Below are 22,131 nucleotides of genomic sequence, written 5' to 3' on the forward strand. Positions count from 1 at the left end.
TTCACAGGATGTAATGAAACAGATACTACTGCCTTATTACCGCAGAGGAAACTGTGGCCAAGGGAAGTGAGCTGAACTGCCCAGAATTCCAAAGCTAATAAATGTTGAAATTGGAATAGTAGATTCAGGTCTTAAGGAAGGCATATGTAAACTGTATTTCCTCTGAATCTAGTTTCTGATCATTATCATTTTTTTTAGAATTCTACTGAGATTATGGAACTTGTCATCTTGTCATGTCCATCACTGTGGTTCTCACATTCTGGGTAGGGAACCTGCAGTGTGTAGGTACTCATGGAGCTTTTAAAAAATACAGACCCTAATTCACCCCAGATTCACAGAATTAAAATATGAGCATAGGACCTAGTGTGTATATTTTGAAAAACTTTCCAGATGGTTCTGACGTCTACCCTCGATTAAGGACACCATTTGAAAGCCAACATTGCAAATCTAAAGTTCCATTTTGAGGAATTTTTGGCCGACTTGGGTTTCCATTGGCTCATTATTTGTGCAATATTTTAACAGCTCATTATTTGTGGACTTGGAAAGATAGATGTTAATGACTGGAAGGTAAACACCCGGTTAAAACACTGTACTCCAGACAGCAATGTTGTCAAGTGGTTCTGGAAGGCTGTGGAGTTCTTTGATGAAGAACGACGAGCACGGTTGCTTCAGTTTGTGACCGGCTCATCACGAGTGCCTCTGCAGGGCTTCAAGGCTTTACAAGGTAAGAGAGGGAGGCACAGACAGTCTGGCGTCTCGTCGTCGGGGGCAGGGGGTTAGTATTTGGTGTATGCAAATGCTGTACAAACGTGCTTATAAACAGATTCTCTTTTCACTCTAGTTCTTACCTGTAACTCTGTCTTGATACCTTCTTCTCCTTCCTTTCCTTGTTCCCTCCCAAGAGCCTCTCCTGCTGGGTTCTCTGTGGTTGTAGTGAGTGCCGCATGTCGGAGACGTGTGTGCTGGTGCTCTGCCTTTTCTGGACACCTTGCTTTAAAATGCTGTTGCCCGTTCCTCTAGGGGAAGTCTGTCTGCTTCCGTGTTCACATCTCAGCCTGGCAAACATTTACCCACTTGGGAGGCCTCTCCCCTCTACTTTTTTAATCTTTTAATAGAGGCAGCATGAGCCGTGGAAGCCATTTGTCTGGTCGGAGCACTTTTAGTTAATGCATGGCATCAGACCATCTCACAGCCATATTCCATTTTTAAGAATTGTTTTCTATGGAAGAGCTGTTCAGTTGGGGGATGAGTTGGGATACTGCTAGTGATCGTGGTGCTTCACTGGGTGGCAGTGTTCCTTTACTTCTGAAGCTCTTCATTTTTAAAACTGCTGCTGCTGGTGACTGAGGGTGTAGGAAGCAAGGCTGGTACATGACTCCACAGTGCTGCATACAGTCTACGTGTCAGAATTCCGTGGGGGAAGACAGACTCGAGTCGTCCTTGCATTGCCTATGTGGAGAACTCATTATCACCAGACTGCTCAGATGCATGAAGTGAAGTTGTATTTCTGCAGACTCGTTACTCTCTAGACTGATCTTTTGCTCTCTGCAAAGTCTGAGGAGTGAAACCTAAATCTGCATTAGGTTGTCATCTTTTTGAATATGTGCTGGACCTTGGATTTGCCCCTTTGGGACAGTGATTGTCCATTGAAGATAGAAGTTGGCAAAAGGTTTCAATCCTGAACTTTTCCTTAAATCGAAAGGCTAGCAGATCAAGGAATCAGCCTTGTTATCCAAGGTCAGTTCCAGCTTTTAAAAACCCGGCTTCTTTTCCTGGGCCTTCTGGCAGCTGTGTGGAGTCACCAGTCCTCCCTTAGCCCTAGACCCTGTGGTTTATGTACCATTTTTATTCTGAGATTTTGAAGACTGATACGTGTGCCTGCAGTGATCTGACCCACATTGGCTCCCTCTGCAGGTGCCGCAGGTCCACGGCTTTTCACCATACACCAGATCGATGCTTGCACTAACAACCTGCCCAAAGCCCACACTTGGTGAGTTACTTCAGTAGCTTTTTCCCCTCATGCCAGGTATGTAGGTGTTAGTTTCAAACAGATTTGACATTTTATTTGTTGTTCTTTCTACTGAATGGAGCCTTAAGAGTTGCTTATTATTCCTTTTAAATGGATTAAGATTATCCAAAAATGGATAGGAAAATCCCTTTGGGGGCTTTTCAAGTAAATCTCAACTTGAGAGAAATATAACCTCTTTCTTGTAGTTTTCTGTGTGACACAAGAGTGATATGGCTATATTAGTTTAGTGTAAACTAATGTACACTTGCCAGGTCAGTTGCCCTGTTTTGAATGAACTGTGATTTGCTTATTTACAGCTTCAATCGAATAGACATTCCGCCCTATGAAAGCTATGAAAAGTTATATGAAAAGCTGCTAACAGCCATAGAAGAAACGTGTGGATTTGCTGTGGAATGACAACTTCCAAGGATTTACCCAGGACTCTATTTATAGCCTGACGGACAGACAGCCTCCTTTCAGCAGAGTTTCAAGGAATGCTGAAATACAGGAAAATGCCCCCCCCAACCCCCCCTTTAAAAAATTTTAGGACACTGTGAGGGGAAAGGACAATTTTGAAATTCCTTTTCAAGGAAAAAAAGAGGTCTTTATGCTTTGCCATGAGGCCACATTCAGCTGCTATTTAAAATTAGTATCTTGAACCTAAAGAATGCTGACTTTTCCTACATTTCCAGAGTTAGGCAGTATTCTACACTTAAAGACTACTACTATTTTTATAAAAGGTAACCTATTCAAATCACTTCACAGATTTCAAGTCTATCAAATATCAAGACAACTTCAGCAGTCGGTACAAGTCACATTTCATTTTGAAAACATGATTTTGAACAGCTCCTGTACTTGCTCTTTGTAAAAAATAAAATAAAATTATTTTGAATTATTCTACCTTTGTAAACAATTGGCTACAAAAGAATCTTAAAAAAAATTTAAGCCATTTACAAGTTTAATTGCCTTTTTCTATAGCAAAGCATTATATTTTAGAAGCATTATATGTTTCAACCTAGCCTGAGTGAGTTTTTTTTTATATTTTTCAAGCATGAATTCTCTGAAATACAGCTATATAATTTTGGTTGTCAAGTTCCTAATGCAACCATTTAGTCTGAACTTAGTAGCTTATTTGCTACAATAAAATGATGCATTCAGGGGCTCCCTGTTCTTTAAGAGACTTTAAAACAGAAAGCTTAATTTTTTATCTTGAATGAATACGATCAGGTATTTTGGATTTACTTTGCCTCTTAAATGGAAATACTGCATTTTTATAGCTACTCAGATCACGTGGATGAGATGGGATTTTCATTCTGTTACTGGGTCAGCTTATCTTTGATATATATATATATACTATTTCTGTAAACCAAAGTCTCCTATGACAAGTGCACCTAATTCATATTATATTTTAATTATGGTAAGTTTCTATCAAGTAAATCATCCTGAATCTCTGTTTAGCTGCTCATATCTTAATCAGTTAAAATTATGAAAAAGGAAAAACTGCTCAAAAGATTCTTTAGCAAAGCTTAGAAAACTCTGCTTTTACCTAACAAAATGAAGTGGGGGTGGTGGGGCAGGAGATGTGATTACTAAAAAAAAAAAAAAACAAAAAAACCAAAAAGTGATTCTAACTCTCTCATAAACATTAAGTCTGAAGAGTAATTTTGGAGGTAAGGGAATCTTCGGTTCCCTTGGTGTTGAAGATCAGCATTTGATTTTGAAACATCCAGATTCAGCTTTCAAGGTGCGTGGCATGTTGCATGATCCAGAAGGCAACCAGAATTCTGGAGTGAGAGCTTGGAAAAATCTGAAGTCATGAGTGGTTTTTTAAATTCAGCCACCAGAAATCTGCACTATTCTCTTTTTTTATTTTTTACATTGTTGAGAAATCAGGCACAGCAAATTTTGATGAGATAGCTTTGTTTAAATTTTGCAGCTTAATTATCAAGTGAATCAGCCCTTTGTGTTCATTTGATGGATTGGTTTCAGCCTGTGTTCTTGGAGCCAAGGGCTTCCTCAGAGGTGCCTCAGAAGTCATGGTTAAGAGAGGAGGGACAGAGAGAGGGCGAAGAAAGGCCGAGTTGGTATTTGAGCAGAGGCCTCGAACTCCCCACCCGCCTTTACCCAGAACAGCTCTGATTTTTCTTTTATATATTGGAATTTTACGTAAGGTTTCAGAGACTAGGAGGGGTGGGGGGATGGGTAGAATACAAGAGGTGGAAAATTTGCTGCTTAAAAAAAAGTTGAGAACTGCTCCTGTAGCTTCTGTGTATTTATTCCATTCAGCCAAATTTGACAGCCACACACAGGCTGGTTTAGTCATAACTGTGTAGTGGCGATGTGCTTACGCTGAACTGTTCCTTCCCACTTTGTTTTCTTACTGCGTTCTTAGTTGTACCGGAGAACATCTTGAAATACCCTGTTTGATTATCAGTAGTTTTCAGCTTTCACAATAATACCTTATTGGTTGCAGGTCCATCTCTCTCTTATATTAAAGCACTAGCGCAGTGTAATTGTGCCTATTATAATCTTTCAGTAAAAGTACATGATGAACACTTCAGAGAAATTATAACTGACAGATGCAGTAATAATGAAATGCTACTCTCAAAATAATGTACAAAGTAGAGCAGGCAAATACCATTGCTTTTTGAGTGCCTTTTTAACTTTATAATGACTTAATAGAGCTTTAAAAGAAAGAAACTCCCCTCCATTACAGCCTATGGTATCACCAACATAATTTATAAAAACATGATTTAGATTTCATTTTCAAAGTCACGTTACCTGATTACTTCTAAACAGGTGCTAAGCAAACAAAACCCCCCAACGAATCACTGAACCTTGGACTTGCACCTCATGTTTAATGTGAATATTTATTTCCACATGTCCCTCTTAGCTGGGTTTCTCCTAATCCTTCCTCTAGTTGCGTTACTTCAGATACGTGATGTCATGTTCCCATACACTGCCTTTGCATCATGAATGCTTCGTTACGAACAGGGGTTGCTTTGTAGAGCTCGTGTGGATACAGAGGTGAGTGTGTTTCAGAGGGTCTTCCTTCTTTGGTGTAAAGAGTTTTTAAATAGTGCTGTGTATAGTGTACATTTTGTTTTTGCACATAGTTTGTTGCCCTGAATGGGTTTTATTTTTAACCAAGTCTTTAATTTTTTCCTTGTAATTACAGTCCAGAGCACAAGTTTCCCTTCTTTTAAATACAGTGTAATTTGCTTTATTTTATAACACTAAGTTGGCTTGAACTTTCCAGTGCATTGAGCTGGCTGCATTGATGGGAGTTACAAGATTGTTCCAGTCACCTTGACAGTTCGATAGAGCAGCTCCTCCTGCTCGTCTTTAGGCTGCAGCACAGTCAATGGCTGCCATTTGTGGTATTTAATGTACTTACGTTAGAATGATGGTTGTACCAAATGCTGAGTTGTTCTGTTTCTAGATGTAATTAGTTCACTTACTGTAATATTCTTCTTCTCTCAAACTGACTCTAAAAACAAAGTTTTATCATTTTCATTGTATGTGTATTTATTACAGAGTGTTTTAGCTTTGATATTCTTTGTATTTTCACCCAGTTGTTATATGAGCTTTATCAATAACATCTGTATAAATGGTTTTTTAAAAAATTAACTATGTATGTGCCCATGCCGAAGTTGAGCAATAAATGAATGCTGTTTGCACTGTCACAGCATCAAAGTTTCTAAAGAATATTGAGTTTATAATGAATTGTTTTTAAGAACTTTGACTGGCTCCATCAAGAGTGACTACATACAGACCGTAAAATGTGAAGTTTAAAGGTTCATGGGCCTTCCTGAGTTGGCGTTTTTGTCACGTGGCAGAGCCTGAGGGCTCAGGACGCCTCCTGAAAGGTCCGGCAGGGAAGCCGCTCGTCTTCCCCTGCCGTGGCGCCGCCTTCGTGGTCAGTGTGGCCTGTTAACAGCTTCCCAGGCTCTGGAGGGCAGAGCTATGGCCAGGGCCTCATTTGCTTCCTTGGTGTTGAGCAGTAAAATCCTCGAAAAGCAGAAATCAGTTACATTTTCCCAAGGAGCCGTGACTTTAAGGGTCGTAATTCACAGTTCTGTAAATGTAGTGAATTAAAGTCTAGCTACCTACATGGGTGAACAGAGAATTGGATAGGGTGTTTTTTCACCCACAGTAGTCTGTGTAAGTTTCTCCTCAGCATAGGCCACACAGAGAGGCATGTCTTGGCGGGGCGAGGGGCTGGTGGTGCAGTGGAAGCAGTCCTGTGTGGAAAGTTCCCAGAGTGGGCATGGGGTCTGGTCCATTTTTACATCCTTTTGAAATGTATCTTTTTTTGCTTTGCCTCACATTGCCAGTTTACTGGTTGTCATCTAAAATTTATATATACTTTTTAGTACATTAAGGATTTTAGTAGTAGAATCATCTATAAATTACCTGAAAGTCTGAGTAATATGTGACGTTTTTCTGCCCTATGGTGACCGGAAAGGGTTGTCTTTTTATTATAATGAAGGTTAACCTCAGCACCATCCACTGCATTTATTTGTACTTTATATCCCAAATGCTTTCGGTAGGATATGCTGAGCAGCAGAATGGAGCAGAGGTAATTACACAGAAAAAGGCTTAAAGGCCCATGATAATATTCTTAGCAAACTAGACAAATCAGATTTTAGAGTTACATTTCATTGAAAGGTATTTCCCTTAAATGTGGCTCGTTCTCTGTCCATTCAGCAAGTACCTGTCGTGCTCCTACCGTGTCCGGCTCTGTACCAGCTTCAGGGATACAGCTTTGGATGGTGGTTAAAAAAACCTGAACTTCCAAGCTAGTGTTTCTAGTGTATGTCTCAGAAGCTACAGTGTAAACCGAGTTCCTCAGAACTCAAGAGTGTGTGCAGCGAATCAGTCAGTCATGATGACAACATGAGATTAATTAACTCACCTCAGCAAGGCTTCAAATCCCTTTTGGTTTTTAAAAGTTGGTATTGTTCCCCCACTCCCTTTCCCCATGACATCTCAGATTCTAGCATACCTTTTGTGGATATTTGGGCTGGGATTTATCTAGGTTATCAAAGTAGTCTGAGCTGTAGTCTCTCTTACGAGTGTTTTATAAGCAAAGGAAGCGGGGAGACAACTGTAGCACCCTGAGGGGTGGGTAAGAGACCCGTCCAAAGTTTCTCCTGCTGATCTAAGCATTCATGAAGTCTTCTCTCAGCCCAGAAGAGTTAGGATGGAGAGCACATCACACTCAAACCTTGAGACCACTCGCTCTTCCCAAAGACGGTGAAAGTGGAGAACCCTCAAGACAGAAGGACAAAGTTCTGCTTTTTAAGTCAGGTACAGTTGACACACATTGTATTCATTTCAGGTGTACAACATGATGATTCGATATCTCTTGTCTTGTGAAATGGTCACAGTCTTTAAGATCCATCACCACAGTCAGAATTTTTTTTTCCTTGTGATGAGAATTTTTAAGATCCCTCTTAGCAACCTTCCAATGTGCACTACGTTATTACTAACTGTAGTCACCATGCTGTACATTACATCCCTGTGAGCTATTTCATAAGTGAAAGTCACTTAGTCATGTCTGACTCTGCAGCCTCATGGACTACACAGTCTATGGAATTCTCCAGGCCAGAATACTGAAGTGGGTAGCTGTTCCCTTTTCTAGGGGATCTTCCGAACCCAGAGATTGAACCCAGGTCTCCCACATTGCAGGCAGATTCTTTACCAGCTGGGCCACAAGGGAAGCCCTTATAACTTAAAGTTTATACCTTCTGGCCACCCTTCACCCATTTTTTCCATTCCCCATCTCTGACAACCACCAGTTTGTATCTACAAGCTCAGTTTTGAAGGGTGAGAAGGGTTTTTGTGTTAAATTCCACACATTAAGTGAGATCAGATGATCTTTGTCTCTTATTTTACTTAGCATAATGCCCTCAAGGTTAATGATGATGGTGCGAATGACAGGATTTCCTGTTTTTTTTTTAGGCTGAGTATTATTTCAATGTGTGTATACGTATATACAAGTTTTCTCTATCCATTCATCCATCAATGGACACTCAGGTTGTTTCTGTATTTTGGCTATTGCTTCAGTTGAACATGGGGGTGCAGATCATCTTTTCCAGTCAGTGTTTTCATTTTCTTCAGATAAATAACCAGAAGTGAAATTGCTGAGTCATATGGTAGTCCTGTTTTTGATTTCTTGAGGAACCTCCATAGTGGCTGCATCCCCACCAACAGTGCACCAAGGTTCCCTTTTCTCTACATATTCACCAGAACTTACTTTTTGGTAGCAATCAGTTATGATATCTCATTGTGGTTTTGACTTGCATTTCCTTGGTGATTAGTGATGTTGAGCACCTTTTCATGTACTGTTGACCCTCAGTATCTTCTTTGGGAAAAAATTATCTCTTCAGTTCCTCTGCCTATTTTATAACCAGATCGTTTGCTGCTGAGCTGTATAAGTGCTGTGTACTTTGGATATTAACTCCTTATCAGATGTCTGATTTGCAGATATTTTCCCCCATTCAGGGGTTGCCTTTTCATCTTGTTGCTGGTTTTCTTTGCTGCGCAAAAGCCTTTCGGTTTGATTTAGTCTCACTTGTGCTTTTGGGGTCAAATCCAGAAAGGAAAAAAAATCATTGCCAAGACTGATGTCAGTGAGTTCACTGCCTTTTTCTTCTAGTTTTATGATTCCAGGTCTTACAAGTCTTAACCCATTCTGAGTTAACTATTTGTGTATAGTTAAGACAGTGGTCTAGCATCATTCTTCTGCATGTGGCTGTTCAGTTTTCCCAACATTATTTATTGAAGAGAATGTCCTTTCCCCATTGTATATTCTTGGCTCACTTGTTACTGATTTTATATGGTGGTGGTGGTTTAGTTGCTAAGTTGTGTCTGACTCTTGCGACTCCATGGACTGTAGCCCGCCAGGCTCCTGGGTCCATGGGATTGTTTGGGGCTCTCTAATTCTGTCCCATTAATTTATGTGTCTTTATGCTAATACCATATTGTTTTGAGTACTACAGCTTTGTAATATAGTTTGATGTCAGGGAGCCTGATGCCGCCAGCTTTGTTCTTCAGGGGGCAGAGTTTTAAAGGCAGTTCAAATTTAGTGTATTTTTTAAGCTAAGAAGAAACTGGCCATGTCCATCAAATTCTAGGTTAGAGTTTGAATAGTTTGAAATTCCATTCAACGTTTTCAGCATGTCTGGATTTAGGATCTAATAGATCACTCTATAAGCTGCAGCTTAAACCCCAATTTTGGAATTCCTTCCGTTTATGGCATTTCTCTTAATGACAACTGTCTTCTGTCTGCCCTACCTATCTCATTCCCCTGTTGCAGACTTTCCCTGTTTTCAATGTGATACCTCTTTCCATTGTGAATAAATTTCCCCTAACACCCTTAGTTCCTTCACTAGAGGCTCTGTTCTCCTGCCTTACTTAAGACCCAGGTTTTCTTTTCCTTTCTACATTTTATAGGAGAGCAGCTAATTCTCCAGTGTCCCACATGATACAGTAATGCATATACACAGCTAAACATACATATTTTTAAAAAATTCTCATTGCCAGTTTAAAAAAAAATCTGAGGTAACAGATTTTAACTACACTTGCAATCATTTCACAGTATGTACATTTATCAAATCACTGATAATGTGAACTGTATAAATTTAAGCTAGTGTATCAATTATATCTCATTAAAAGAGGAGGGACTCTTCATCACCTGTTCCCCCAATCCCTAGTCTTACTTTCCAGAAGCTACTACTCCTAACCCTTCTGTCAGCTCTTCTGGTATTTCTACATTTCCAGATGAGGTGGTTAATAGTGCTCTTCATTACTTTTAAGACAGTGATTTTGGCGGGGGGTGGGGTGGGGTGGGAATGGAGTAGGAGGATATTTAAAGACTTATTTCTCACACAAACCACCTCATTCTGTAACACCCTTACCCCCACCCCATACAGTTATAGTTAAATTATAGTTCTAAGTCACTTTTCAAATGTGTGATCATAATAAGCTTTCCCTGGGTGGTTCTGGGCAAACTTGGCTTCACATATAATCCCCTCTCCACAGGTACTTGGCTAGTAAGACCTTCCACCGAGTTAAGTTACTGCTTCATAAATTTGCTTTCTACTTTTCAAATATGCACTGGCACCTTTTGCTTCCTATTCTTTGACTTTTGCTTAGCAGTCCCATCCCTTTCCTGGTAAATTCCCTCATCGGTTCTTTTTCGTTATTCCCAGTTATTTAGTTTGGTAAAGAGCTAGCAGAACTAACTTAAAGAGTCCTAAAGCATTAAAAGGAAAAAAAAAAAAACAAGCATAATGATGCCTTTATAACAAATTCAAATAGTATATTATGCAAAGTGAGTGTAATAATCTATCACTGAGTCACACCTGGGGACTGTTCTTCTAGACCTTGGTGGTTTAGTTGCTAAGGTGTTTTTGACTCTTGAAATCCTATGAACTGTATGTAGCCCACTAGGCGTCTCTGTCCATGGGAATTCCCCAGGCAAGAATACTGGAGCAGGTTGCCATTTCCTTCTCCAGGGGACCTTGCTGATCCAAGGATCGAACCCATGTCTCCTGCATTGCAGACAGTCTCCTGCTTTGCAGGAGGATGTTTTACTGACTGAGCCATAGAGGCCACCCTCGATCTAGGCTGTACTGACTACACTGCATTATACCCACTCATGCCGAAGCTTCTGAAAGACTTGCTCATTTTAAGGATATCCAGCTAATGTTATTTTCCTCTAACAGTTTCAGAACTTATGTTCCAGCTCCTGTGCGTTTCCTGCATCCCGTCCACTCACCTGCACTGACCGTCGCAATACATACATTGCAGCCATCTGCGTGTCTCTTCTCATGATGCTCTAAATTTGGCTATCCAGGGAACTCCTGCCTTCCTAGAGGCCCCACCCTGTCAGCTGCCATTCCAAAAGGGCAGCATGTGGGACCAGAGCATTGGGTTCACCTGCTCCTCTTCTCTCCAAGGTGAGCAGATCCCACCCTATCATGCCGGCTGGCCTCCCTGGGCCTCTATCCTTGTTCATATATTCTTCTCTCTACATGCCCTAACGGGAGCCTCTCTTCTCCCTTCCAATCCTTTTCTGGTGCCCTCTGCCATTCTCTGGCTTTGGTCAGCAAAGTTCCCATTTCCTCAACTGCTCCGAAGCCTCCGCGCACCTCCTGGCCTTTTCAGAAGCCCTCCTATTCAGGAAGGACATCACCCCGAGCGAGTTTTCCTTCCTCCTCCTCTGCTCACCAGAAACAGAGCTGGTGTGCTCCTTCCCACCTGCAACCACGAGTGCTCTGCTGAGCACAGATGGATGATCTTACACCTGTCACCCCTCCCAAATGACAGAGGCCATAATGCATAATTCTCATCTTCCAGCCTCCATGTGACCAAGTTACACAGACTTAACCATCGCATTTTTAAGGTTTAACCCTAAGACCCACCTCTAATGACAAGCCCACACTTTAGCTCTTTTCTGAATTAGAGATCTTTTTCTTTTGGTCCTCAAGTGCTGTTTTGTTCACCTAAAGCAGCAGGCTTCAGGAGCTGGCTACTCAATTGAGGCTTGTTAATTGCTTTCATGCACCTCTTAGTTTTTAGGTCAAATTCAAAGCAGTAAACTTGAAGAAAACAGTATTTATTTTAAAAGTTATTTCATAAAAAGTACTAGTCAGTATATAGATAAGTCATTCTGAAATGATTCTTCTGGTTTAGATTGTTTTACTGGCTCAGTTCTAGCTCTGCCCTGGTGAAGTCCACACGGAGGAAGTCTGGCATCATAGGAAGGGATTTTTACTGTACTGAAAGGAAGCCAAATGAAGCCGACATTTGAAGCGCTCAGCTTCCAATTCCCGGAAAAAAGCATCGTCGTCGTTCTGTGTTATCATGTACTGCAGTTGTTGAATTTCCTTCTCCATCTTAGATCTCAGCTCCCTCTTCACCTTATATAACATCTAAAAGAGAATTCATGTCATCTTGCTAGTCACAACACCGATCTAGGCCCTCATCTATTTTTATTCCCTCTCTACTTTCCTAATCATCAAGCTTCTGCAGTAATTTTAATAATTTAGCAGCAGCTCTAACAGAGATCTGAACAGTTAAAGTTAAAATCACAGAATATAGGTTTTGAATTGTTGGTAGATCTTATTAGTATCCTCTCCACTTCTATTTCTCAAAAATGTAAATAAATGATTTCTATCTTATTATTACCTGGGCCTGTGATTTCTCTCTGGCTTTGAGCTCTTGACGTTCCTGTGATATGGCTTCTGCCAGCAATGAAAACTGTTTACAGGGAAGAAAAAAAACAAACCTTATATTTGTAGTTCAAATATAACAATATATTCACAGGCTTAAAATCTTAAAAACCTTAAAATCACAGGCTGAAAATCAGCAATATGCTTCTATACTGTGGTCAAGCACTAGCTAATTTTAATCTTAAGTTTCAGTCAGTCTAACCTGTGTAGTGACAAGTTCCAAATTAATATAGACTCTGGTCAAGATTACATCAGAATGTAAACTAGCAGCGGTGAGCCCACCTGGTCTTTATAGTAGTTCTCCATTGAGTCCAGTTCATTCTGGTGCTGTCTCTTTTGTTCATCTCGCTTTTCTTTGGCATAATTTCTTAGGTCTTGTAACCTTTGCTTTTGAATTTGTAAACCTTCTTCAAACAGTTTCTTAAATATCTGTTAATTATTTAAGTCAGAAAAAGTTATGCAGAATTTTCATGGTGGAATAAAATTTTGCCCAACTACAGGTATGCATACTGACTGTATTTCACAAAGTTTTTTTTGGGAAATAATAGCAAATAATACTTTAATATTCTACTATATGGATATCACATTTTATTAATTTACCAACTGATGGACATTGGTAGTGTTTCCTCTTTCTGTTACAAATAGGGTGGTTATAGTATGAACATCTGTGTATGGTTACCTGGGGTGAAAGTGCTGGATCATGTTTAACCTTATGAAGAGCTGCCAGACTGTATTCCAAAGTGGTTGCACCGTTTTATAACCCCACCAGCCCTGCATCTGTGTTCCAACTTCTACATCCTTGCCAATACTTTATTTTAGCCATCTTTATGGGTGAGAGTTTATGTCACTGTTGTTCTGATTTGTATTCCTTCAATGACTAATGATATCTTTTCCTGTGTCCCGAAGGTTCTTTGCTGCAGCCATATATATAGGAGAATAACCCTAAAGCATAAGTAAATGTTACATGTGCATAGTTGAGAGCCACGTTGTTATTATCTAACGAGGCCACAGATAACAATTGTTCAAAGGATCTGGATATGCCCACTTGTCCTCCACTGATTAGGTAGGAGTTCTTGACCAAAGTACAGCCATGCATTCATTAGTCAGTGGTATTACCTTAGTGTGAAGTTATTAAACCTCTCAAATTAAGTATCTTCTAGAAATGAGGATAATAGTATGACTCCCTTCAGAGTCTTTAGTCCCATGAAGTAGAATTACCCTAATGTTTTACTCTAGAGATGAAATTTATTGCTAGTTTGGAATCACAAGCTTGATAAGGATGAAATAGCAAGTACCCTGTAGAAAGATTTCACAGCATACCTATCCATTACTTTCCTGATTTTGAGTAGAACCTGAGGTCATGTAATCACACTTTAAGTTCCTGTCTCAGAACATGCGACCAGCCCCCTAAAGCAGTTATCCTGGAGAAATACCGACACACAGGAGGTCAGAGGGAATTAAGACTTCACATTAAGGTAAGTGCAGTAGAGATTCAGATGACCCACAGGCACATGAAAAGATGCTCGACCTCACTAATTATTAGAGAAATGCAAATCAAAACTACAATGAAGTAGCACTTCATGCCAGTCAGAATGGCCATCATTAAAGTCTACAAATGCTGGAGAGGGTGTGGAGAAAAGGGAATCCTCCTACACTGCTGGTGGGAATACAAGCTGGTGAAGCCACTATGGAAAACAATATGGAGGGTTCCTCAGAAAACTAAAAATAGAATTACCATATGATCCAGCAGTCCTGTTCCTGGGCATGTATCTGTGCAAACAAATACCATATCTGTACAAAGACAAATACCATATAATATCACTTATACGTGGAATCTAAAATATGACAAGTGAACCTATCTACCAAAGAGAAACAATTACGGACGGAGAAAACAGACTGGGGGTTACCAAAGAAGAGAGGGTTGAGGGGGAGGATGGAGTGGTTAAACTGGGGTTAGCAGATGTAAGCTTTTATACACAGAATGGATAAACAGCAAGGTCCCACTGTATAGGATATTTGTCAATATCCTTTGACAAACCGTAATGGAGAAGAATGTATAACTGAGTCACTGCTGTAAAGCGGTAATTAACACAACTATACTCAATTATAAATCAACTATACTTTGATTTTAAACAAGCAGTAGAGACTGAGAATAGACCGGGGCGCACTATGGCGGTGATAAAATGAGGTGTGAACAAGCCTGGACTCTAGCCAGCATCTCAGACTTGCATTCAAATTAGGACAAGAGTCAAAATGAAGGTGGTTCAAAAAAGTAACAGACAAAATTTATCTTTTTAAATGGATCAGACAGAAAAGCCATAGTTACCATTTCTTCCCGGCTCCTCATTCTCATCATTTTTGAACGCAACTGAACTCTATAATCATCATAATATTTTCGGGCACGAACAATCTGCTGTCGATTTTCTTTTATCTTTGATTGGGTTAATTTCTGCTTACGAATTCGGTCCTTGAAGTCTTGCTAAGGGAAAGGGAAAAAGAGGTAAGAACAAGAGGAAGACAGACTCTGATGTTCTCATCCACCCTGCTCCCCGTCACCATGTCTTCAGGCAGCAAGCTAGCTATGGAGGGCCCATGGTCTGCTGGCTGGGCAGAGAGTGTGGCCCCCAGAAGCCTTCCAGTCTTTTTGGTAGGTTCATCATCAGAGTCAGAAGAGGTGCCCCAGAGTCCAGTGGTTAAGAGTCTGTGCTCCCACTGCAGGGGGCATGGGCTCCACCTCTGGTAGGGGAAGTAGGATCCTGCATGCCATTTGTGTGGGAAAAAAGAAGAGCCATCTCCACTGAGCCCCTCTCAAACAAGCATCTCATCTCCCTGTTCCTCCAGGAGGTCACCTAAGTAATACCCAGATGCCCACTTAAAAGGAGTAGTAAACTGGCATTCACAAAAGATGCAAAACTAAGGAAATTGGGTGATATCTTAGCAAAGTGGTTAGGATGAAATGAAGTCATGAAGGAAAAGCCTTCAAACTACCTGTCCAGACACATGTTTTCTTCTCCCCAGTGCCAGAGTCCCACATGCAATTCCTGATGCTTCCCCTTCCTTCTCAGGAACTGTTCAGTTTCAGTTCTCGCTGCTTGTCTCTACTGGAGAAGGAAATGGTGACCTACTCCAGTATTTTTGCCTGGAAAATCCCCATGGACAGAGGAGCCTGACAAGCTACAGTCCATGGGGTCTCGAAGAGTCGGACCCGACTGAGGGACTTTATTTTCACTTTGCTCTTTCACGCACTGGAGAAGGAAATGGCGACCCACTCCAGTGTTCCTGCCTGGAGACTCCCAGGGACGGGAGCCTGGTGGGCTGCCGTCTACGGGGTCGCAAAGCCTGACGTGACTTAGTGGCAGCTTGTCTCTATCCTCAGTCTCTTCCTCTGGCTTTTTACCGTCTTTGATCTCTGGCCTCTCCCTTCACGATACTTAAGAGGATAACATTATACTGTATACGATTCTTAGCCCAAATTAAAATGGAGGCATAAATAACCTCAACTTTCTATTTGGGACCTGAGAAAGAAGGGGGAGGACAAAATAAACACTTGAGTTAACCACCTGGAACCTGACGGGGCTCACAGGGACAGACCTGGATTAAAATCTAAACTTGCCCTTGCTGACTACGGCGGGACTGAGGGCAAGTTAACATTTCAAAACTTCAGGTTTTTCATTTCACAGAAAACATCTCTAATGTGTTACTATAAAGACACTGTATAGGGAGGGAGGTTCAAGACGGAGGGGACATACGTATACCTATAGCTAATTCATGTTGATATTTGGCAGAAAAGAGCAAAATTCTGTCAAGCAATTACCCTCCAATTAAAAAATAAATTAGAAAAAATAAAACTGTGTTTATGAAGCAGCTAGTACCTTACCCTCATATCAATGTTGGTTAAAGACCTAAATGCTTCCACAGGCAAGCGCTGGAGGTATGAGTCAGTAGGGATACTGCTCAGCTAGTACAAATAAAAGTAAGTAATTAACTTACAAATTCAAAGATATAATACCCAGTTTGCTCTTGACATACCAGTCTCTTGTTATGTTCATATTCTTTCTTGATAAGCGCAGTAAGGAGGTCATGCCTTCTCAAGGCTTCTTCTATCTTTAAGTGGGATGGAAGGGAAGGGGGTTAATAATTCTGTTCACTAGATTATCAAGGATAAGCCCTGCATCTTTTTGCTTTATATTTCTATGCTTAATTGACAGCTATCTTACTTCATCCTGGAGTTTCTTCTTTGATCGATTTTCTCTGTATGCATCTTTTTTGAGTTGTTCAACCTGTGCGATTTGCTGTTTCCACATTTTGCTTAGTGTTTGGCCAGAAACATAGAGAAATGGAAACTGCTCCAGCATCAGGGGCAGGAGACTGTGTTCATTCACTTTCACTGCAAGGTAAAAAAAATTTTTTAATCTGAGAAACTTGCTGACAGCTTTTAAGAAGAAATCTCATTCAACCTTCAGTCAAAGCTTATCTAAGTGATATGGCTCTGAGCCTGAAAAGAACAAGTCTAAAAGTATGTTATTACTTTTGCATTCCTTTTCTGATTGGGACAAGCCAACTACTAGTAAGGATGAAAATAAGCTGAACATTTCTGACTGAGGAAATGCTGGTCTTATGAAGTCCATCCTAACTGCTCAGCTGATTCAGTGCCTGGGGTGGATGCTCTGTGTGTGGTCAAACAGACTCTCCAACCCTCCCAGGAAGGAAAGTCTGTGTCTACTAGGATGTAGTTAGAAGGTCAGTGGTCTTTGAAAATGCACCTCAGTGCCAACTCTAAATATACAGGAGCTGGATAGGCCCTCTGCTTACTTTGGAGCATCCCCTTGGTTCTACCAACTTCCCAGAAACAAAGAAAAGGCAGCCAGCACTTAGTGAACAGAGAGAGAAGCTGAGGTTGGAACAGCAGGTCATAGCCAGTGCATTCCTTTGTGCCAATGTATTGGTATATACTTAAGTGTTTTAAAGAAATGGCTCATTTAAGAGTTTTATCTCTCTCTACAAAAATTTAGCATACGGCAGCAGCAGACGAGGGCACTCTGTCCAGCTCACTGGTAGATGTTAAGTTTTCAGTGCTGTGTCCTTGGCAGGCAGCGTGCACTTTCAAAGGATGCCAGTTTTCCATAAAGTACAATTTTGTGGTTCTTACTTGGAACTGCTTTATTTGGCTTTGGCAAGCCACCTCTTGGACTTGGAGTTGTGGTTTTTCTAGAGTAAATCTTCCAGGGTTGACTTCGTTTTGGAGTTCCTTTATGAACAGCTTCTCTGTATATTTTTTCCTTAGACATAAAACAATAGAATGAGAAGTCTAATAGCTCTTTCATATATCATCTTAAATATTACATATTAGCAAAAATAGTCAAGATAATTTCCAACCAAACTACCTTACTTCAGACTTCTAAAATTTGGTTAGTATTTACCTACTTTAAGTTAAATACCTCTTTAGTTTCTGGCAGCCCTTGGAGTTTGAAAAAGCACTGACTCTTATTCAAGTTTCGTAGTTGCCACAGTCCTACCCCCTAAATACAACAACTGACCATGTTCTGATGTGCCTGCTTCTTTGACAGTCTCTTCCACGTAGATTACAAAAGTTCTAAAACAATGTTTAGTTATAACCATACTATATTCTATATCCTGGTTTGTGAACATTTTAGCGTAAGCATTTTCTTCCCTGCTTTCATTTAGCTTCTGTAACTATTCTTTTGAAAGGCAATGAAAACTTATGCTTTGGGTTTGTTCCAACCAAGCTCAGAACTGGGATTTTCTGTCTTCTCTTACTCTCCCTCTTTAACTTGTCAGCCCAGACTGTCTTCAAAGCCTTGGTGAACTGATAAAACAATAGAAGCCCTTAAAACTGATTGAAGTTTCAGGCAGGCAGGAAAAAATACTAGTGTTTCTGGTACCACATTTTAGCAGCTTGGTTACCCTATGAATAAAAGAAAATCCACATCCATGAAGTGAAATTCTGCTTTTTTCTAAGAGGCTAATGATTAAGGTTCTGTTGATTCTTTTTTCCTTTTAAAAAGATCATCTCTGTACTTTCCACTGATTTGATCAAATGGCATTTATTACAGTAGAGACTTTTACCCACTGTTTCCTCCTCGTCATTTATTCCTAGAGGTCCAATATTCTCTTGAACTTTATTTCTTCTTAGTTCCTTTTCAAATGCCTCTGTTATTGCCTACAGGGGAAAAGGCCATGTGATATTATAGTTATTAAAAACATACAAATGAAAATGAAGAAAAAAAAAAAAAATCTACCTAAGACTGCCATTCAAATCACTTTTCTTAAAAGTTCCTTTCAGGCTACTGATCAATAAATATATATTATTTAACAGATACCTAACTGAGACATAAAACTTTACCTAACGTTATTTTTTTGTTCCCACAGTTTATAATTGTTTTGATACATCCTTGGATGGAAGTTACATGTTGAATTACATACTGAATTAGTTTTCACCATGATAAAACATACTATAGCAATAAACTTAAGTGCTCTAAGTTTATGCTACATGTCAAAATCACTATTCACAGCAGAAAGTCTTCCTCAGTAATCATACATTCTCCTGTTGAACCCTAACCACTTCCTTTCATTCCTGTCTTGGGCATTTTCATCCTATCTGTAACTCAAATGGTCTGTCACATTTAATCCACCTCAAGTTCTCTTTATTTCTAAACCTCTCCCTTAAAATATCAGTCTACACTGATACACTTTCTTAGTCCACTGGAGTTATATAAGGTTAGTTTTCTTAGAGTTTCAGGAGTACAAGTTTTATAATGGGGGACATAAAAGCTATGTCACATGATTTTGTCATCTACTCAGTTCAAGAATCTTAAATGCATTTTATGCCTTTAATCAACAGCATGTTCACTGTAGCATCTGGCTGAGGGTAAATAATGGTAATACCTGCTGCCTAGTAACAGTCAAGAGATAGGATATACCTTTGCTTGAAATCGGCGGACATCTGTTTCTTTTGGTTTTCGCTGCCTTTTTCTCTCCACCTGGAATTGTTTGTTTTTGTTAACTGGTGATGGAGAGAGTGAATGAGATCTGGAGGGTGCCCTTCTATGCATGGCAAGTCCTGCAGCACAAGAGAGACACGTACCGTGAGTTTCTGAGAGCTAGAAATGTCAAGCTGGCACCAAATGGTTGATTCTCACTGAATCCAAAGAGACTGTGAATGTACTAAATGTACTCTCCTCTAATTTCTATTTGTATGTTTAATCATACCAAGCAAACAGACAAATGCACAGAAATATGTACTCAAAATGTTTCAAAGAAGTATTAAATTTCTATATTCACTTTTGGGTTGAAAATGGAGCAACATGTGGAATGCCTGCTGCACACAAAGGCCTATACTTAGTACTCTTGGTGGTGGAGAGAGAAAAAAAAAAGTTAAACCATCCTAGCGGTGTGTCTGCTACCCTTTTGCCTATGTAGGCCCTGAGAAGGGAGATCTAAGTGTGTATGTATGTATAGACACACACACACACACACACACACACACACACACACACACACACACACACACCCCTTACCCTTATAAAGCAACACCTTATACACAGAAGTTATTTAGCATTTTTAAGCAGTCCTGTTCTTCCCTAGTGATCCAGCCCTCATATTCCACACTGCCTGCGAGATCTAACAAATTACTTCCCTCCACATACTTTTTTATGTCCATTGTTTATAGACAGACTTAGGAATCTGCTAGTTGTGAAGGAGGGGGGGGTCTGTGCCTTTTAGGAAAAGCAAGTAATTCAATACAGCTCTGACATCAAGGAAATTTGAAAGGTTTGATAACTTTCTAAATAAAATTTTCCAGAGACGTGTCCTTGAGCTTTTGTCTCTTTACTCTCTTAATTTAAATCTTTCAAGTTACTAACTTGCACAATCTATTTTAAATGGTGTTTTAACATTTTTACTATGTCCAACAATGTATTCTTCTTTAGAAACTGAAGATCCAATAAACATAACATTTTAACTTACAATGTGTTTTCAAAATGGTATATGATGTACATGTACCCCAAGGGAAACACGCACGTTACAGGATGAGGCTTCCTAGGGATTACCGTAGCCAAATTTCAGGGAAGGGAGGAAATAATCAAGACAAGGAAAAAGTATTCTTAAAGTTAAAAAAAAAAAACTGAAAAGTTAAGGAAGTTCTGGATGAGAAATGGACTATTTCTAGAGAAACAAGGGATGACCAAAGTAGATAAAAATGAATGCAAAACATGTAGAATTTTAGTTGCTGGAAAATGGGATAATTATTTGAACAAACAGTAGGAAGCATCTGCAAGGATGTGGCAAACTGGAAACTGTCATGCATTGCTCATGTAAGTACAAATGTGTGTGATCACTTTGGAGGGGAATTTGGCAATGGTAAGAAAGTGCAAACCTCTGATCTACCAATTCTAGTAGATGTGGATCCCAGAGAAACTTCTGCACATATTGAAGTTGTTCACTGCAGAAGTATTTGTAGTTATGAAATCGGGAAGCAAAAAAAATCCACATACACCTAAATAAAAATACACACATATAAATGAGATACACTGTATGAAATCAGTGAAAAGTGTCAGTCACTCAGTCATGTCCAACTCTTCGTGACCCTACAGACTGTAGCCCACCAGGATCCTCCGTCCATGGAATTCTCCATGTAAGAATGCTGGAGCGGGTAGCCTTTCTCTTCTCCAAGGGATCTTCCCAACCCAGGGATTGAACCCAGGTCTCCCACACTGCAGGCAAGATCCTTTACTCTCTGAGCCACTAGGGAAGCCCTGAGAATACTGGAGTGGGTAGCCATTCCCTTCTCCAGGGGATCTTCCCAACCCAGGGATCGAGCCTAGGTCTCTTCTGCATTGCAGGCAGATTCTTTACCGTCTTAGTCACCAAGGAAGAATGAACTCGGTTACACGGTAGTTATAATGAGTGAACCAGAAGTAGGAACAGATTTCTAAAACAATGTTAACAGGAAAAAAAAAAAGTTGCAGAATAACATATATAGTATCTATGTAAATTAAAAAAATTGCATATTTAGACAGGTAACACAATGCTGTTAAAGACAAGACAGGTGAAATGGGAATTGGTTGTGTGACTCAGGGAACTTAAACTGGGCTCTGGAGCAACCTCGAGGGGTGGGACGGGAGGGAGGTGGGAGGGAAGTTCAAGAGGGAGGGGACATGTATACCTATGGCTGATTCATGTTGATATTTGGGAGAAACCAACATACTATAAAGCAATTATCCTTCAATTAAAACATTAAAAAAATTTTTTTTAAGTAAAAAGACAGGAGTGAGAGGGTTCCAGTTCAAGATGGTAATATACAGGCTCCTGAATTCATTTCCTCCATAGACACTAACATATACTACATATGGAATAATTTCCTCTGAAAAGAATCTAGACAGTAGCTGAGTGACTGAAATGACAAAAAACCCACATCAAAAAGGGTCAGAGAGCACCCTCAACTGCCAGGAGCCATAGGAATGAAGAGAGTGGCTTGGACAACCACAGGTCTGAGAACCAACCAGGAGCGAGGGATGGGCTGAAGGCGAAGAGTCCTCTCCTGAGCAAGACTGCTCCTGCAGGACTGAGAGCGCGGCTGTCCTACACACTGCTCAGAAACCAACACAAAGGCAGGAAACGGAAGAAGCAGTAGAACATGTTCCAAACAAAAGAACAAGATAAAATTCAAACAGATCCTGATGAAATGCATACAGGCGTTACCTGGCCTTGGCTTCTTCGGTCCATACTCCACGATGCCATCACTGTGCTGAGACAGTGTCTCATCATTTCCACTTTCCACCTCTTCATTTCCAATATTCTCCTCTTTGGAGCCAGTCTTTTCTTTCATTCGATCACCCAGGGCACTTTTTAACATCTATC

General features: G+C 40.2%; 2 protein-coding genes across 5 annotated transcripts in view; one reads left to right on the forward strand and one right to left on the reverse strand.

Annotated features, from left to right (window-relative positions):
• SMURF2 (SMAD specific E3 ubiquitin protein ligase 2) overlaps nucleotides 1–5,716 on the forward strand; it is a 114,096-nt gene extending 108,380 nt beyond the window's left edge. Inside the window, exons 17-19 of the mRNA XM_043464466.1 lie at nucleotides 523–724; nucleotides 1,915–1,990; nucleotides 2,326–5,716. Of these exons, the coding sequence (XP_043320401.1) occupies nucleotides 523–724; nucleotides 1,915–1,990; nucleotides 2,326–2,425 (378 nt within the window). The 3' untranslated portion in view covers nucleotides 2,426–5,716. The remainder of the gene's footprint in view (nucleotides 1–522; nucleotides 725–1,914; nucleotides 1,991–2,325) is intronic.
• A 5,904-nt stretch (nucleotides 5,717–11,620) lies between these two features.
• CEP95 (centrosomal protein 95) overlaps nucleotides 11,621–22,131 on the reverse strand; it is a 36,141-nt gene continuing 25,630 nt past the window's right edge. For all 4 annotated transcript variants that reach the window (XM_043464484.1, XM_043464479.1, XM_043464490.1 and 1 more), the window contains 10 exons: nucleotides 21,973–22,126; nucleotides 19,194–19,333; nucleotides 18,344–18,433; nucleotides 17,402–17,531; nucleotides 16,470–16,639; nucleotides 16,282–16,356; nucleotides 14,579–14,731; nucleotides 12,535–12,681; nucleotides 12,209–12,280; nucleotides 11,621–11,952 (listed from right to left, as the gene is read on the reverse strand). In XM_043464484.1, coding sequence (XP_043320419.1) covers nucleotides 11,776–11,952; nucleotides 12,209–12,280; nucleotides 12,535–12,681; nucleotides 14,579–14,731; nucleotides 16,282–16,356; nucleotides 16,470–16,639; nucleotides 17,402–17,531; nucleotides 18,344–18,433; nucleotides 19,194–19,333; nucleotides 21,973–22,126 — 1,308 coding nt within the window. In that variant the 3' untranslated portion in view covers nucleotides 11,621–11,775. The remainder of the gene's footprint in view (nucleotides 11,953–12,208; nucleotides 12,281–12,534; nucleotides 12,682–14,578; nucleotides 14,732–16,281; nucleotides 16,357–16,469; nucleotides 16,640–17,401; nucleotides 17,532–18,343; nucleotides 18,434–19,193; nucleotides 19,334–21,972; nucleotides 22,127–22,131) is intronic.

Source organism: Cervus canadensis, chromosome 1 (genome assembly GCF_019320065.1).
Source record: "Cervus canadensis isolate Bull #8, Minnesota chromosome 1, ASM1932006v1, whole genome shotgun sequence".
Lineage (NCBI taxonomy): Eukaryota > Metazoa > Chordata > Mammalia > Artiodactyla > Cervidae > Cervus > Cervus canadensis.